This window comes from Pezoporus flaviventris, unplaced genomic scaffold, assembly GCF_033815535.1.
Source record: "Pezoporus flaviventris isolate CSIRO_AGI_PZ_B2104156 unplaced genomic scaffold, CSIRO_AGI_Pfla_v1 ptg000013l, whole genome shotgun sequence".
In the NCBI taxonomy this organism is placed as follows: Eukaryota; Metazoa; Chordata; class Aves; order Psittaciformes; family Psittacidae; genus Pezoporus; species Pezoporus flaviventris.
In genome coordinates, this window is record NW_026892561.1 from 8,418,535 (window position 1) to 8,433,478 (window position 14,944).

Here is a 14,944-nt window from a genome sequence, read left to right on the forward strand (position 1 = left end):
CTCCCTGGGGAAGCCAGCAGCTGACTGCCCCTTGCTTCCCCGTGGACAGCAGAGGGGAGATGCACTTCAAAGCAGCTCTCTCAGCAGCACTCCGCAGGATTGAAGGGAAGGGCTGAGCCCCTTCAGAAGTGGCTGTGCCCTGTCCTTACCCCCAGGGGAGAAGCGGAGGTGATCGGTGCATTCGTGTGCCTAGAGAAGGGATGAATGGCAGGGAAAACTCTCCTGCAGACCAAACTGTATGGGAGGATGGACAGGCTGCAGCATCACCAACCTCAACATGGGCCATGCCTCCAGTATACTGCAGCCTGAGACATGCCAGGAAGCTGTGGGGGCCTCAGCTCTCAAACATGGCAAACGTTTTAACAGTGGTTAAACAGGTCTCTGTGGTGGATTTTGGTGACCCAGCATGTCTGAGCCAGCTTCCCCGCACCAGTACACTCGCAGAACTGCTAAGATGGTCTTGTAGCTCTGTACCAGAGAACAGCGGTGCCCAAGTCACTGCAGCTGCTGAAAATGGATGCCATGTGTAGGGTCAGCTCTCAGCATGGGAGGTGGGAGGGCATCAGAGCAATGCCTTTGGTGAGAGATCTGGCCTGGACAATCCTGTACAAAGGAAGAGACAGCCTCCCATCCGCTCAGGGGATAATTGGCAGCTTCTTGTCCCAGTCAGTATGGAGGGAGAAGGGGAGATGCTGTCAGTTAGCATTAGTGAAAGCTGGCAGAGCTCTCATAGCAGCTTGCAGAGCACCATCAACACATTCCTCAGGCTCAAGCCAGTGATTTAAGTCGCTTGCTTTTCTAGCATAAGAGTCTGGTAATAATTTAAATCAGTACAATGCCTCAAAAAGCAGCATTCTTAGAATTTCTGTCTAATTTGCAAGTCAAATCACATGGGCTAGCAAGTCCATGATGCTACCTTAAGTGCTCTGGAAAATTTTGTTGTTCTTCATTTATTGCAGCAATGAAATTTCCTTTTATATTATAGTTTTCTTGACAAGAATTTGCAATTTTTTATTTTTTTATGTACTTCTTTTTGGATAAAGATCAAAGAAGGTGGTTTGGAGGCTTTGCAGGGACAGCACAGGGAAAACTGCTGTGAATACTAGAATGATTTCAATGAACAATAGGATAATTCAGAGGTTTAGTTCAACCAGCAGACTGTCAAAAATGAGATTCATTGTCATTCATCCCAAGAATAGGCACCGTAAGGGCTCTGTGCTGCTCCACTATTTAGCACGCCTCCTGGTAGAGAGTGTTCTACCGGTAGAAAGTGGGAAGCGAAGTGAAACCCAAGAGCAGTGAGCAGAGCAGCGCAATCTGAGCCATGCCCTGGATCCCACAGGACAAGGAGAAAAGACAGCATGGAGACTGGTTCTCTACTCACTGGGGGTACCATGGGGAGGAAGGAGGAGAGCAGGCAACACAAGAGCCACAAAGGTTGAGATTGAGAAATGTTAATAATTCAGCATGCATTAACATGCACATTCCTTGCCTTGAGAGCAAAGAGCATGAATTGATTGCCCGGCTCCTTTCACCACAGGAGCGGCTGTTTCCTAACGGCTCAGGTTCCCTTGGAGGGTGATGTTACTCCCTTGGAGAAACAGGGAACCCCCCCCCCCCCGCTCCTTGCTACTGCCTGCAAGATTTGGAGGCTGAGGTCTGAGCATGAGTTCTGAGGGCTCACAGGTCATTGCCATTGGCCTCCCTCTTGCGTGCTGAGACACTGCTGGCATACGGCGAGACTGCTGGAAACACAACAGCGCCAATGCTTCCAAAACCGTGTGGTTGTGCTAGGGAAGGGGAAACCAAACTGCTTTTCCCTGTTGGCTGTCTTGGCCACAGTACAGCTGAGCAAATGACAATGCTAAAGCCCCTCCCTCCAGCTTGCAGAAATGCAGGGACCTCTACTTGTCTGTGCTTGTTTCTGGGTTTCCTCCCCACCATGCTTACCTAACATCTAACTCTGGGCTTCATCTTCCCCTTTCCTGGCACTCCCATCACAGGCTCAATGGGTGCTGCCCAATGGTGATGGAGAGCTGTGCCTATGCTCTGCCTGCTTCTGCACTCAGCTGCTTTGGTCCTGCTCCACTATCCTGACATCCTCTCCCCTTTACTCTTTCTCTGCACAAAGGAGCAGCAGTCTGAAGACCTGTTTGGACTGAAGGAGGACTAGTGCTGCTTGGCCTGTGCTGCTCCTCCCTGCACAGCAAAATACAAGTTTGGAGGACTCTGCTCCAACCTCCCAATAGGGATGACTAGTAGAGAGTCACACAGGGCCACGTCTTTAGGAAGGTGAGACTGCCCAATTTCATTACTCCAGCCAGCCAAACTGGAGGATCTGTGCTGCACGGGGTGTGCTCTTGCTCTAGCCACACTGCTACCCTGCCCAGAACTCCCGCCTTCCTCAGGAACCACCTCCTCTGATTCGGAATGAATTCAGGAGATATCCTCAAACATGATCATCAGTCTGCACAGTTTACTCATCTGTAGACACCCTTCATCTCACCCTAGTGCTATCATTTTAAAGAAGGACTTCAAATGGAAAGGCAGTTGCTAGTCTCACAATCTATTGACAGAATCAACAGCAGGAGAGGAAAAATTGGAACCAGAAAAAATGCATTTACAGTCTAATCTTGTGCTCAAACAATGCTGTACTATTTATGCTCCCAATGCATCCTTGAGTGCTGACATTTTATAGACAATTTCCAAAACAGGGCCTTGCCATTTTTGGATTATATTTCAGCTATAACTTTTAGGTCTAATTATTTGCGCTGACAACCACATATAAAAGAGGATATATCATTACAGTGGTGCAGCATTGGAGACACATCAGCATTCAGCATGCTGACATACTAATAGCAAAGTAAGGGAGAGCAAGATTGTGGAGCTATGCAATTTGCATTCGCTCTCTGAAATTTCTCTGATGAAAATAACACAACATTAAGGAGGGAAATAAGAGAAAAGATCCACTGTATCAAGATAAAATAACTCGTTAATAAATAACCTTGTAGCAGTCACAGAGCAATAATTAAATGCATGGGTTAGCAGTACACAGTTTTAAGTAAAGCTAGAAAAACGTAAGATGTAATTATCAGTGCCAAACGAATTATAAGCACAGCAAATCCCAATGGAATATTTAGAAACTAATTTCTGGTTTCCCATTAAATATTTGTGTATGTGGGTATTTTTGGGGGGGTAGGAAGGAGGGGTCGACACAAAGAATGAGAAATTATCCACTCCTGCTGGCTTATATTCATTCTCAGCTGCCTCCCCTCAACTAAACCATGTGGCTAAAACGTTTAAGTGCCCTGTCAAAGGTTCATTCTCCAGAGGTGCCTGAGCCATCACAGCGGTGCTGCAAATATACTGAAATCTGGGAGGCTTTGGGCCTTGGCTTTAATTTCTTCTCTTTTCTTCCTTGTTCTCATTTTTCATCATTGTCTTGGGCTCAGGTAATTTTATCCTCTATGAAATCTATTTTTAGAGGGTAAACAACAAGGGCCCTGTGCCTCAGTACAATCTAAATGAGAGCACATTCCAGGGAGAGAAACAGGAGTGAAGTCAGTGTATTGGAACAACTACTATGACAACTTGTTAAAACTTGTTGCAGTGATGACTGTAAGACCAACTCATGCAGCTGCCCAATGGTATTTGTGAGAGGAGCCAGGGTCTCTCCCTGGGAGAAGCTCTGCACTGGAGAGCTGCTGTGAGCATCCCTCTCCTGCAGTGTGTGTGGAGGGACAGACCCACATAGTACCTGTTTGGTGGAGGAGTTGAGGACTTCTGCCAAAAACACCAGCTTTCCTCAGCATGAAATCATGAGTGCCTTGAGCAAGGTCTGGAGCTAGATTTAATTTAAAAGATGGAGTTGCCTTTTGCTATTGTCCTTTATTCACCTCTGGCTTTCTGAGGGCAGCAGGACAGAGCAAGGCAAAGTACAAATCAGATTTTGCTGAGCGGCTATGAGCTCCTGAGCACATCACCAGGGGCCTCCCTGAGCCACCCACGCTAAGGCTGGGGCCATTGCCAGAGCTCCCTGCTCTCCTGCCAGCAAGACAAAGACCCAGCCCCAGGGAAGAAAGGAGAAGCAAACCTGGTCATGAAAAGGGCTCTTGTCTGAGCATGGAGAACTGGCCACACAGAGTAGGAACTGCAGTGGAGCCGGGAAGCTGCCTCATCAAGAGGACCTTCCATATCTCAGGCAGCTGCTCCTGCTGCCCTGTGACAAGGGGAGGCAGCATGCTGAGTTATTCTCCAGCTGAGATAAAAAGTAAGCTTTTTGCCCCTAGAGAAAGTGAAAACTTTTAAAGCTACAGGAGAAATTGAGGAACCTGCTCTTCCCTAGCAGCTCATGAGGGGATTGGAGATCATTCTGATCTCTGCTTCCAAAGACTGCTCTTGATCTCCGGCCAGAAAGCAGCAGCAGTTTAGAGGTATTACACTGGCACCTAGCACAGGTAATGGGTTAGAGAAGGACCCCACATACAGCAGCATGCACTCCTTCCGACCCTGTCTTTGAATAAAGGTGCCCTGGCTGGTATTTGCATGCAGAATATATTATGTGCATTTTAAATCTTAAGCAACAAAGACATGCAAGCAAGTATCAATGCCATCACCAGAGCCACAGCAAACAGTAAGCAGATTTCATCAGGCACACTGTGGCTGTGCCTGGAAGGGAGTCAGAGTCTGTAGGGCACCCTCCCCTTTTGGAGATGGCTCTCCTCTCTCTACTGGAAAGTCCCATCTGACGTGGCGTACTGTAGATGGATAAGAAGTGAAAAGGACCAACCTTCTCGCTGATCTGAGAGATGAAAGTTTGTTTTGTTTGATGGCAGAGTGCGATGAAGATGAGGAGGGAATAAAAAAAGACAAGGAAAAACACAGAGAGTAAAAACAGGCCAAGCTTCATCTGTCCGCACACCACTGAAACGACAAGACAAGACTACAGAGGTCAGCCATGACTTCCCACTGTGCACATACACCACACCATGTCATGGACAAGAGTGTGCCACACTCACACTGCTCTGGCCCGGAGCAGGGAGCCTCACCAATCTGCTCACCGCTCCTTGAGGCAGGGTGCAGGGGACCGCATGTCCCACGCATACTCACATGGAGGGTGCTTCGGGGCAGCCCCACGCTGGGCCAGATGCTGGAAGCACAGACATATCTACATGTGCAAAGCACTCTCACACACACACAGGGCAAGGGACTCCAGCCATCACACAAGCTGATGTGCTCCCACACACCCACTCGAGCTATAAAGATGATGGCAAAGGCACTTTGATTTATTGACCATACACTGGGAAGAGCATATGTGTAGATCCGAATTTTATCAAGTATGAAAGAAATGTTCCAAGTGGTGAATGAAAAATCTTCTACCATGAAGAGTTGCTCCCCCTCTCCAAACAAAGAGCTAAATGCAGCAGAGAGGTATTAGGCAAGTGACAGACATGCGCAGTCTCAGCTGGGCTCAGTTTCGGGAGAGCCTTATTGGTACACTGTGCTGCGAGTGAGAGATGGACAAGAAATCAGAAGGACAAAAACACCCAGAGAAAATTGAGCAGATCCCAGTTTTTGTTCCTGCGGGAGAGACAGTAGAAGGTTAGTTGCATTTTCCTTATAGACAAAGGAGATCTTATTTCTCTAGCAGGAGTGACCTCACTCCAGCTACAGATCTGTGGCGTATTAGCTGTAATCGAACACTCACTGAGAGAACACAGAAGTGGATTTGATAGTTAAAGAGCGCTTATGAGTCACATTTTTGATGGGGGAAGGAGAAAGTGGGGGGAGGAATTTGCTTTCCAGCAGAAACACTGCAAATTAGAGAACAGCATGTGGCATTATACAGTGCAACAGTACAGTCAGCCATTTCCAGCAACTAAAGGACAGGATTTTAACCAACACTGACAGGGTACGGAGCAAGCAACAAACTGCCAATATGAGCTACAACAGTGGCCTACGAAGCGTAATGGAGCTTGCAGGAGAACAGCAAAACAGTTGTTTACATTTCTTCAGTTGAACTCGTATCAGTGGACCACAACCAGCCAAGCCAGAGTTTAACTGGTCCACAAGCGAGTGCCACATCCAGCAAGGCCCCACACCTGAACATCCTCAAAACCAAGTAGTTTAAGGTTCAGGTTTCCTCTGCCCAGCTTCAGGCAGGGGATATACTTCTTGGTCCACAAAACATTAACATAAGGCTCATTTAATCCTGTGAGACCCTGTGACGGGAGGGAACCTCTTTATTGCCGCTCCCAAGCCACCGCTTTATTTCCTAATTTAATGGAGCGTATCGAATCTGCATGGCCTCGGCAAACAGCAAGGGGCTTCTGCCTTCTGCTCAGCTCTTCCCAATAGGGAAAATTTGTTTCCTGCTCTTGCCCAGGAAGGACAGTGCTTCTGGCAAACCAGGCAGACCCATGAATGGCTGCATTTCTGGAAAGCAGAGCTAACATCACAACAGGGCAATACAGACTCCAAGTCCTGCAAGCATGGACCATCCTGCAGCAGTCAAAGTGGCTGTGCAACAGAATGGGAAGAGGCTGGTGAAAAATGCAGGATCGAGGGATGCTGCTTAAATAGCTACAGGAGCACCCACCCCTGCTGCAGAAGTGCAGCAGCCCCAGAGCCCCCCCTCTGCCCTTAGGAAGCACTGATGGGTCCCCAGCTACACCAAGGGGACTTGCTGTGGTGCCACTTGGCCTGACTGGGGGCAAGGTGCTGCTGCAGCTGAGGGCCAGCCAGGGGCTCTGTTTCGGGAAGCCTGGCAGGGACTGCACTGCATCAGTGTGCATGGACAGGAGTAGGCTCCAGCAGTGGCTTTCCCCACATATTGACACTTCAGATTAGAGTTGGAAAGGTGAGGAGATACATGTGAAACACACTAATTCAAACAGATTACTTTCCAGTCTGTCAAACAGGAACAAGTTTAGGGCCTGCTATTTGTCACTAATTGCTGGATTATCCCTTAATCTCTTACTATATTAGTGGTTTATGGGGAATAAAACCCAGTAGCAGGCTATTTTGGAACAGCTGTAAGGCAAGAGGGAACACCTGGGCAGAAAGTTCTCTCTCTTTTCCCTTTAGTTAATGTTTAAACAGCTGCCGCTTTATCTGAGGTAAACCTGATAAATGGTAAATTGAAAGTTTCATCTCATCCCATTCACATACTCCCTTATCTCCAGCTCTCTATCCATGCCAATCCTAAACTAAAAGGCATGTTTTACCAAGTTTTTCTGCTTTTTTATAAAACAACTGAGCAGTGACAGTAGATATCATCTGTCCCCCATGTAGAGATTCAGGATTTAAGGCTGGGGTTACCCAGAGTATCCCCTGTGCAGAATACCACGGCTCACTAGGCATGTTCCCGTGTTCCCATGAACCTGAGCTGCCTGGCAGCTAACTTGAACATGCCAGTCTATGTGCAAGATAAAGCAAGTGAAGTCACAGCAGAAATGCCACCAGAAGATAGCAAACTCCAGGAGGTAGGAGGGCTCCTTTTGAGATCCACACTGAAACAGCAAAGAAGCAAAGAGCAAGGCCATATCAGAGACGCGTCTGCCAGTCCCATCAGACGGCTCCAGTGCTCTGCAGGCAGAAATTCCCATGCTGATTGAATTTGGCTTTTACCCTGCCACAGAAATGCTTGTCTTATGCAGTAGCAGCAACACTCTAACCACAGCAGCTTGCTGCAGAAAGAATGAGTTTGGGCTTATGGGAGGGCTCTGCTTTTGTGTATTCTTGGGCATTAGCTCCCTGAAACAAGGAAGAGGGCTGTGGCCAGGATACAAATGTACAGGTCTGAGATTTTAGATCGCTAGCTCAAACAAAAGAACACATTTCTAAAGCTTTTCAGAGTGGGAAGCTAATACTTTCCTGAAAGAAACCAGCAAGTTTATTATCCCAATTGGCTCCGTATTCTGATGGGAACTGCCAGCATCTGTCCTTGCGCTGAAAACCCTCGGGTGCTACACAAGGCATTAAGATAAAGGCAAACCCAGACACTCTGGGATCCAAAAGACAGAGAGGTTAACAAAAAACTAGAGGGGGATGAACCTGTTCCTGCTTATCTCCAAAAGCACATCTTGTGTCTCAAGGACTCCACATAAATCAAAATTTATTCTTTACAGCTTTTAGAAGTATAGAGGAACAAAAGGACAGATTGTCTTTTTTATGCCAGATTACATTAGACTAAAACAACCTCCTATTATATGCAATGAACAATGTTCTCATGCTACAGTGATGAGTATATTCCATCCTAGAGAGACAGACAGAATGCTCAGGGCACCCAAACATCCCTTCCCATTCATAGTGCATACACATACATGCATGAATTCAATTAAGAGCAGAAAATCTCAGAGAACCAGAGGTGGATTTCCTAACCCTTTGTGCAAGTGGATATGGAAGGGGTGGGAATGGACATTTAGTCGGCACAGATACGCAGGCCTAATTTTCCACAGGCATCTATGTATGTCATAAAAGGAGAAGAGAGAAATAGGCTTCCGAGTCCATTTTTGTGTTGCACTATCATGCACTGAGCCACCAGTCACTCTCTTATTTTCCATAAAGGTCATTTTACAAATAATCAGCCTTGAGTCTCACACTGCACTTTTAACTGTCAAAGGACTCTGCAAGGAACAAAACTGTTAGGCTTATTTAGTTCAGTTCTATACAGCACATTGAAGTCTTCAGATGCCAAGTTGCATCTGCCCAAACCACAGCTGCTCTGTCTTTGGCTATAGCAGTAGCTTCAGCATGGAGCAGCACTCAAGGGCAGAGAAGATGAAGTTAAAAATACTGAAATCCCATAAAAAGATTGCAATTTCTTCATCAAAGAGTCACTGCACTCTGTTGCATTGCTGTACTGCAGTATCATGTTGAGGTCAGGACTGCACAGCGTACACAGGGAAATCATGGTCCTTCAGACCTGTAGCCCTCCTCAGACACGTACCAACTGCTGAGGGGTCATTACTTGCTGGCCTCTATTGCAGCCTGGTTTTGCTTCTTCTGATGGTCCAGGGCAGCCATCTGTGCAAAGCAGCAGTCTGGGTCATCCAGACTGATTCAACCGCCTGTTCATGTTTCCTGTCACCCTGGCATCTCCCTCATACGTCTCTCCAGCCTCTGTGCTTGTCTGTGATTGCTGCCAGGCCCTCACACACCAGCAGTGCCTCTCTCTGGTGAAGTAATGTCACCTCCAACAGCCCTGCCTGACAAGAGGCAGGTTTAAAGGAGCACACTGCCATGAATATGCATATAGCAATTCCCCATTTTTCAGACAACCCCAGTTTTGGTCGCTGTTTGTCCACTGTCCTGAGCTTTTACCCTTCTGGCAACAGCCTCGAGCTTTGACTGCTGTTGCTATTTTAGCTGTTTTAATATTACATAAGCAGAAAATGTTCTTTTTTAAAGGCTTCAAGTCTTGTTGCTCCAGGCCCATGTCAGTCATTCAGAATTATTATTATTTACACAAGGTCCCTATTGCAGTAAGCATCATGCAGCTGCAAGTAGCCATTTCAGTGAGCTACCTCTGTGTCTGAGCCTAAGCTATGGCCAAGTCCCCACGTGTAAAACTCTGTGGAGGCCAGAGAATCACTGCTAGGGACAGGGCCACAACCTAATTTCATTTTGGGTGATGGCTCCTTAGTGAAACTTGGCAAATAAACCTTCAGACTCCAAGCAAGTTTCCCTGCTGCCAAATGAAATACTAGCCTGGCCTTTCAAAAAGCAGATCAAGAAAGCACAGATTTTTGCAGTAATACCATTTGTATTTATTGCAGGCTGATTTATTAATTTGTGATTTGGGGACAGAGGAGACAATTCAGCTTTAAATAGCCTTTTTTTAAAATGCAGCTGTGCAGGTACTACAGTATGTAGCAGATGTAGTATTTAGGGCCAGGAAACTTGCAGCACTTACCCCACTGGACCATGTCTTGAGGGCCTGACAAGCAGCACTAAAGAAGTGAAAACTGGGCAACAGATTTCTCATCTGATGGGAAGTATGCAGCCAGTGCTCCAATAAGTATTATTCTAATAGCATCTGCACTGCTCACTGCTGTTAGCAGCACTGGGGAACACACCTAGCGAACTCCACAGTGTATTAATAAGGATATTATTATACACAGTCTTTCTGCTCATCTGTTTCACTGAAGTAGGAAAAAAATAATGCCATGTGTAGAGAAAGAGAAGGGCAAAAAGCCCTTTCATACAGGAGAAGAGTAAAATAACAGTGCCTCTTACTGAGGGGAGCACCACATAGGCCACCACCTTCACAGGCATTTCATAAGACAAGACTTATGGCTGAAAATGCTTCTCTTTGTGCAGATGTCCCCGAAGGTGTAGGCAAATGAAGAGTGAAATGTCTTCATAAAAACCCAACAGCATAAGTGAATCAGTGCAATTACAATATACTCCCAGGGAGCATGACAAAATGATACCACTTTTTTTTTATTCCACACTAGGTCGAATCTACGTTCTACTCTTAAATCAATTTCTTATATATCTTGAATCAGCTTCTTGGATTTTTGCTGCTAAATCAGACAGCAAGCTCTCTGGATTAGAGGAATCACATCTTCCACAGATTTCTATTCCCCTCCCTTCTCCCTGCAGCACCACTGGGTCCCAAATATAATCATTGTTACAATGTACTGTGGTGCATATAACCATGGACCACAAACGGATGAGCGTTCCTTTGTGGTGGTAACAATAACAGCCAGACCAGCACAGGCAAGCATATTTCTGCTGAAAGGATAGAATATGAATATGCCACTGTGACTCCCTTGAAGTCCATATGATGCCCCAGATAGCCACCTTGCCTTGGCATGCTCCCCACTCTGGCTTTCACTCTGTTTTTGCTCCTCTGATGGTCTGGATGTTTTCTGCAAGCGTCTGTGCATGGAAGGCTGAAGAGCATCTGTAGGAGGCAGTTACCTTCCAGTGCTGGTCCCCAGCCCCAGACCAGCTCTGCAGCAGCAGATAGATAGATCTGTCAGTCCAAATGCAGAAGGCTTAGGAGGGCTGCTTTCCAGCACACTTAAATGAAAATAATAGCTTCAAGAAAAACACATCCATTTTAATTCACAAATCCCTGGTGTGGAAATGTTTTAACTTTTAATGAAGTCCATCTGTGCATAAGTGCTGGCTCTAAAGGATTCACAGAGACAAGACACTGGTGTAGCCTGCTCCTTTCTCCTCCTTTTTTTTCACTGATATAGGAAGCCCTGAGCAGTGCCTGGATACTCCTTTTCAGCTCTCAGTATCTCCCTTTGTTAGCATGAAAAGTATGATAAAGATGCTAATGAGCCTGGGCTTTCCAACACAGCACACTTACAAAGGATTACCTGGGAGCTAGGAAAGGGGAGGACACGATCAAAACCAGAAACCTCAGGAGTCAAGAGAAACAAACATTTAAAGTATTGAAAAAACAATAGGCTGTAAATGAGAGCAGACACAAGCAGCCCTGAGAACTACAGAGGGTGGGAATTAGTACTGCTGCTTAGCACTCAGCCATGCTTTTAGAGAAAGTGGCTAACTTATTGGGTATTCACTGCAAGGAGGTCAATCATTAGGAAACCACCATGCACTGGTGGGGCAGCCGACACACTTAATTTCCACTGTAATTTAGCATTAATTAATGTCTTCCCTAGTAAAGATGCAGGCACTTTCTAAAAACCCTACTGGAAGTCACTGATCCGTCTAATGACAACACTGTACGACTATGACAAGAAGGAAAACCAAGGATTCTTTTACTCTGCATCCCAGACCTGAGAAAGTAAGACACTTTCATTTTTTCCTTGCTTGTTAAAGAAATAAAATATTGTTTGACTTTTTTAAGTCATTAACTGATATTGTAACAAGTTGTTTTTTTTTTTTTGTAGAACATTTGCTATGAGAAACTGTAAGCACAAATGGAGAAGAGAAGGCTGCGTGGAGACCTCATAGCAGCCTTCCAGCATCTGAAGGGGGCCTTACAGGCATGCTGGGGAGGGACTCTTCATTAGGGACTGTAGTGAAAGGACAAGGGGTAACAGGTTAAAACTTAAACAGGGAAAGTTCAGGTTAGATATAAGGAAGAAGTTCTTTACTGTGAGGGTGGTGAGGCACTGGAATGGGTTGCCCAGGGAGGTTGTGAATGCTCCATCCCTGGCAGTGTTTAAGACCAGGCTGGATGAAGCCTTGGATGATAAGGTATAGTGTGAGGTGTCCCTGACCATGGCAGGAGGGCTGGAACTTGATGATCTTAAGGTCCTTTCCAACCCTAACTATTCTATGATTCTATGAAATACCATCTAGGACCTATTATGCACAGCACACTTCATCCAATAATAATTTATGGGGTACCCTGTCTTAAACATACAGCAGGGTTTTATCAGGATCACACAGGTTGAAGACTGCCAATGTAAAGATTATATGTGCAATAAAAAGGCTTGTTCCAAAAATTTATGTATAACAAAATGACAGTTAACAGCACAGCATATGTCTAAGAACATGCTTCCTTTGATGAACGTTAGGATCACCTCTCCCATGTGCAGCCCATCCACGGCCCATGCCTTGCCCAAACAGGATAAATGAACCTTGCTGAGCAACAAGCCAAGTGTGGAATTCAGTGTACTCCTCACTCCTACAGGATTCACTTATAAATTAAGTGTTCATCAGTAAGAAATCAGAAAGTTGTTAAGAGGAGGTTCTTCTACCTCTTGAAGCTCTTGTGTCTTTTTGCAGCCACACCTCTATAGAAAACAGAAGATGTGGAGTCTGAGCATGTCACAGGAGCAAAAGCATTCCAAATACTGCAGCAGAATGGCTGGGTATCCACACAAACTTACGCAACAACAGCCAACCTGGTAACTAGGATCCTTCCCCTCAGAGTGCAAGTGACAATGTGGGATGAGTTTTAGCACAGCTTGCCTGAAATACGAACTTGCAGGAATACAGGGAATTTAAAATCATCCATAAGTACATTGTGAGAGTGAAATGAGTGATTCCACTGCACAGATACATCTTCATCTTCTGAATAATGCTTAATTGGGTACTTCAGTCTTCCAAAGACTCTTACAGTCCAAATTACGCTGCAAAATAGAAAAGCAGTCCCCCAGAATAAGCAAAGGAAGCAATGCCAGAAGCCACCCCTAGAAGCAAACATACATCACATGAAGACTTAATCATGTTCTCCTGTCCTCTTGCCATACTAACCAATACATATACAGCTTTAAGATTGTATTTTCTTTCTCCAGAACAGAGGAAGGAAGAAATGAAGATGACATTTTGTTATTAGACAGTTGATTTACTATGTGGAAATAAAATCTCATTCTAACTTCCTAACAAACAATGGGTAGCACCAACACAGAAATCTTCTTTCTCTTCTTGGGAAAATTCGTAACTGCATTTCCCATGGGTTCCTAACTAGTGGCTGTGGTTATTCAGAGTTCCATGTGAAGCAGCACAATTTTTTCTTGCTGAAATTAACAGAAAATATACAGGGAATATAACCTTTGTTTTTCTCCAAGCTAACTCAAACACCTTTAATGTAGAGAAAGGAAACTGCCAGGAGACTGTCCTAATGGAAAACCTAGTTATTCTGCTACATTGAAACTAGTTTTAAATCAGCAACATAGCATAACCATTAGAAAAATCAACTTTACATGAACTGTGGCTAATTTCCAGTAGGTTCCCAGTGTGAGCCATTAATACCCAGAGGCTTAACCAGTGATGCATTTAAGACGGATTAGGACAATTCCAAAAAGCTTTTCAGCTTTTAAAGATACAAATTCCAAAGCAGAGGCCTAAATATTGGCTCACCTAGAGCTGAACACCTCTGGCTTATCAGAGCATGACCATTTTTACACTACGTCACCAAAGGTTAGCTTATACTAAGAGGATTAAGCATTCCTCAATCCCAATTAAAGTAACTATGACCCAAAGTTAAGGAGTTCAAGGGAGAAAGGAATTCCAATTTTGCCCATATTTCAGCATTTTACATGACACCATATAAACAGCAAAATAGATTTCCAGATATGTGAGTCAAACCCAATGTGCATCAAAGATATCCCTGACCTTAGCTTCGTGTTTTTTGAAGAAAAGGCCACATCACACAACCCACAAAGTGTGATCAGGGCACTGAGACAGGGAACACACTCCTTCACTGAAAGCCATGGAGCCTTTTGGGCAGGAAGAGAGTGACCTCCTTGGGTGGAAGCTGCTCTTACCTCGAACGTAAAGGTTAGCTGGGGCAGAGTAGCGGGTTCCTGCGCTGTTGGTTGCAACACATTCGTATTTGCCTTGGTCTGACTCCTCACTGTTCTCTATTTGCAGAGCTCCTGTACACAAACAAAAGGACACAGGCAAGTCAGGTTATGGCAAATCTGGTATTCAAACAGCCAGCCTCAGAAAAGGAAGGCCATGCCCCACGCTTTTAAAGTATCTTCCTGGATAAATATATTGTGATATCCCCTGGACCCACAGGGTACCAGCATGCAGCCAAAAGGTACCCAGTCTTCTGTTAGAAGCTTGTGAAACTGATTATTGTTATTTTTTTTAATATACAGGAAACCAGTTACTGATGTATTTCCAACCACCCCAACCACTTATATTCATTGCTTCAATAAAGGAATAAAAACATACACATACACACGTATTAATCACAGCTTCATATGGGATGCCTGGCTAACAAAAGGACCTTTAATAAGCCTTTAATCAAAAACAGCCAAGCACAAAGCATACTAACTGTAGCTGTTTGTTTCTTATCTGATGCACACAAAGCCTAGCAAATGCTCAACAAATTGCAGCCTTCCTGCAGAAACTGGCAGAGTCCCATCTCTCCCACCTCACCACCCTCCTTCCGCAGACACCCCCTTCTGAGAAAACACTTCGCCTTTTGTCAGCTTTATGTCAGTGATCTTGTTCTTTCAGATTTCATGATACATGATATAAAAGATGAGAAACTCGG

General features: G+C 45.2%; 1 protein-coding gene across 14 annotated transcripts in view; it reads right to left on the reverse strand.

Annotated features, from left to right (window-relative positions):
* PTPRF (protein tyrosine phosphatase receptor type F) overlaps window positions 1–14,944 on the reverse strand; it is a 397,714-nt gene that overhangs the window by 79,929 nt on the left and 302,841 nt on the right. For all 14 annotated transcript variants that reach the window (XM_061451477.1, XM_061451480.1, XM_061451476.1 and 11 more), the window contains one exon: window positions 14,205–14,315. In XM_061451477.1, the coding sequence (XP_061307461.1) occupies window positions 14,205–14,315 (111 nt within the window). The remainder of the gene's footprint in view (window positions 1–14,204; window positions 14,316–14,944) is intronic.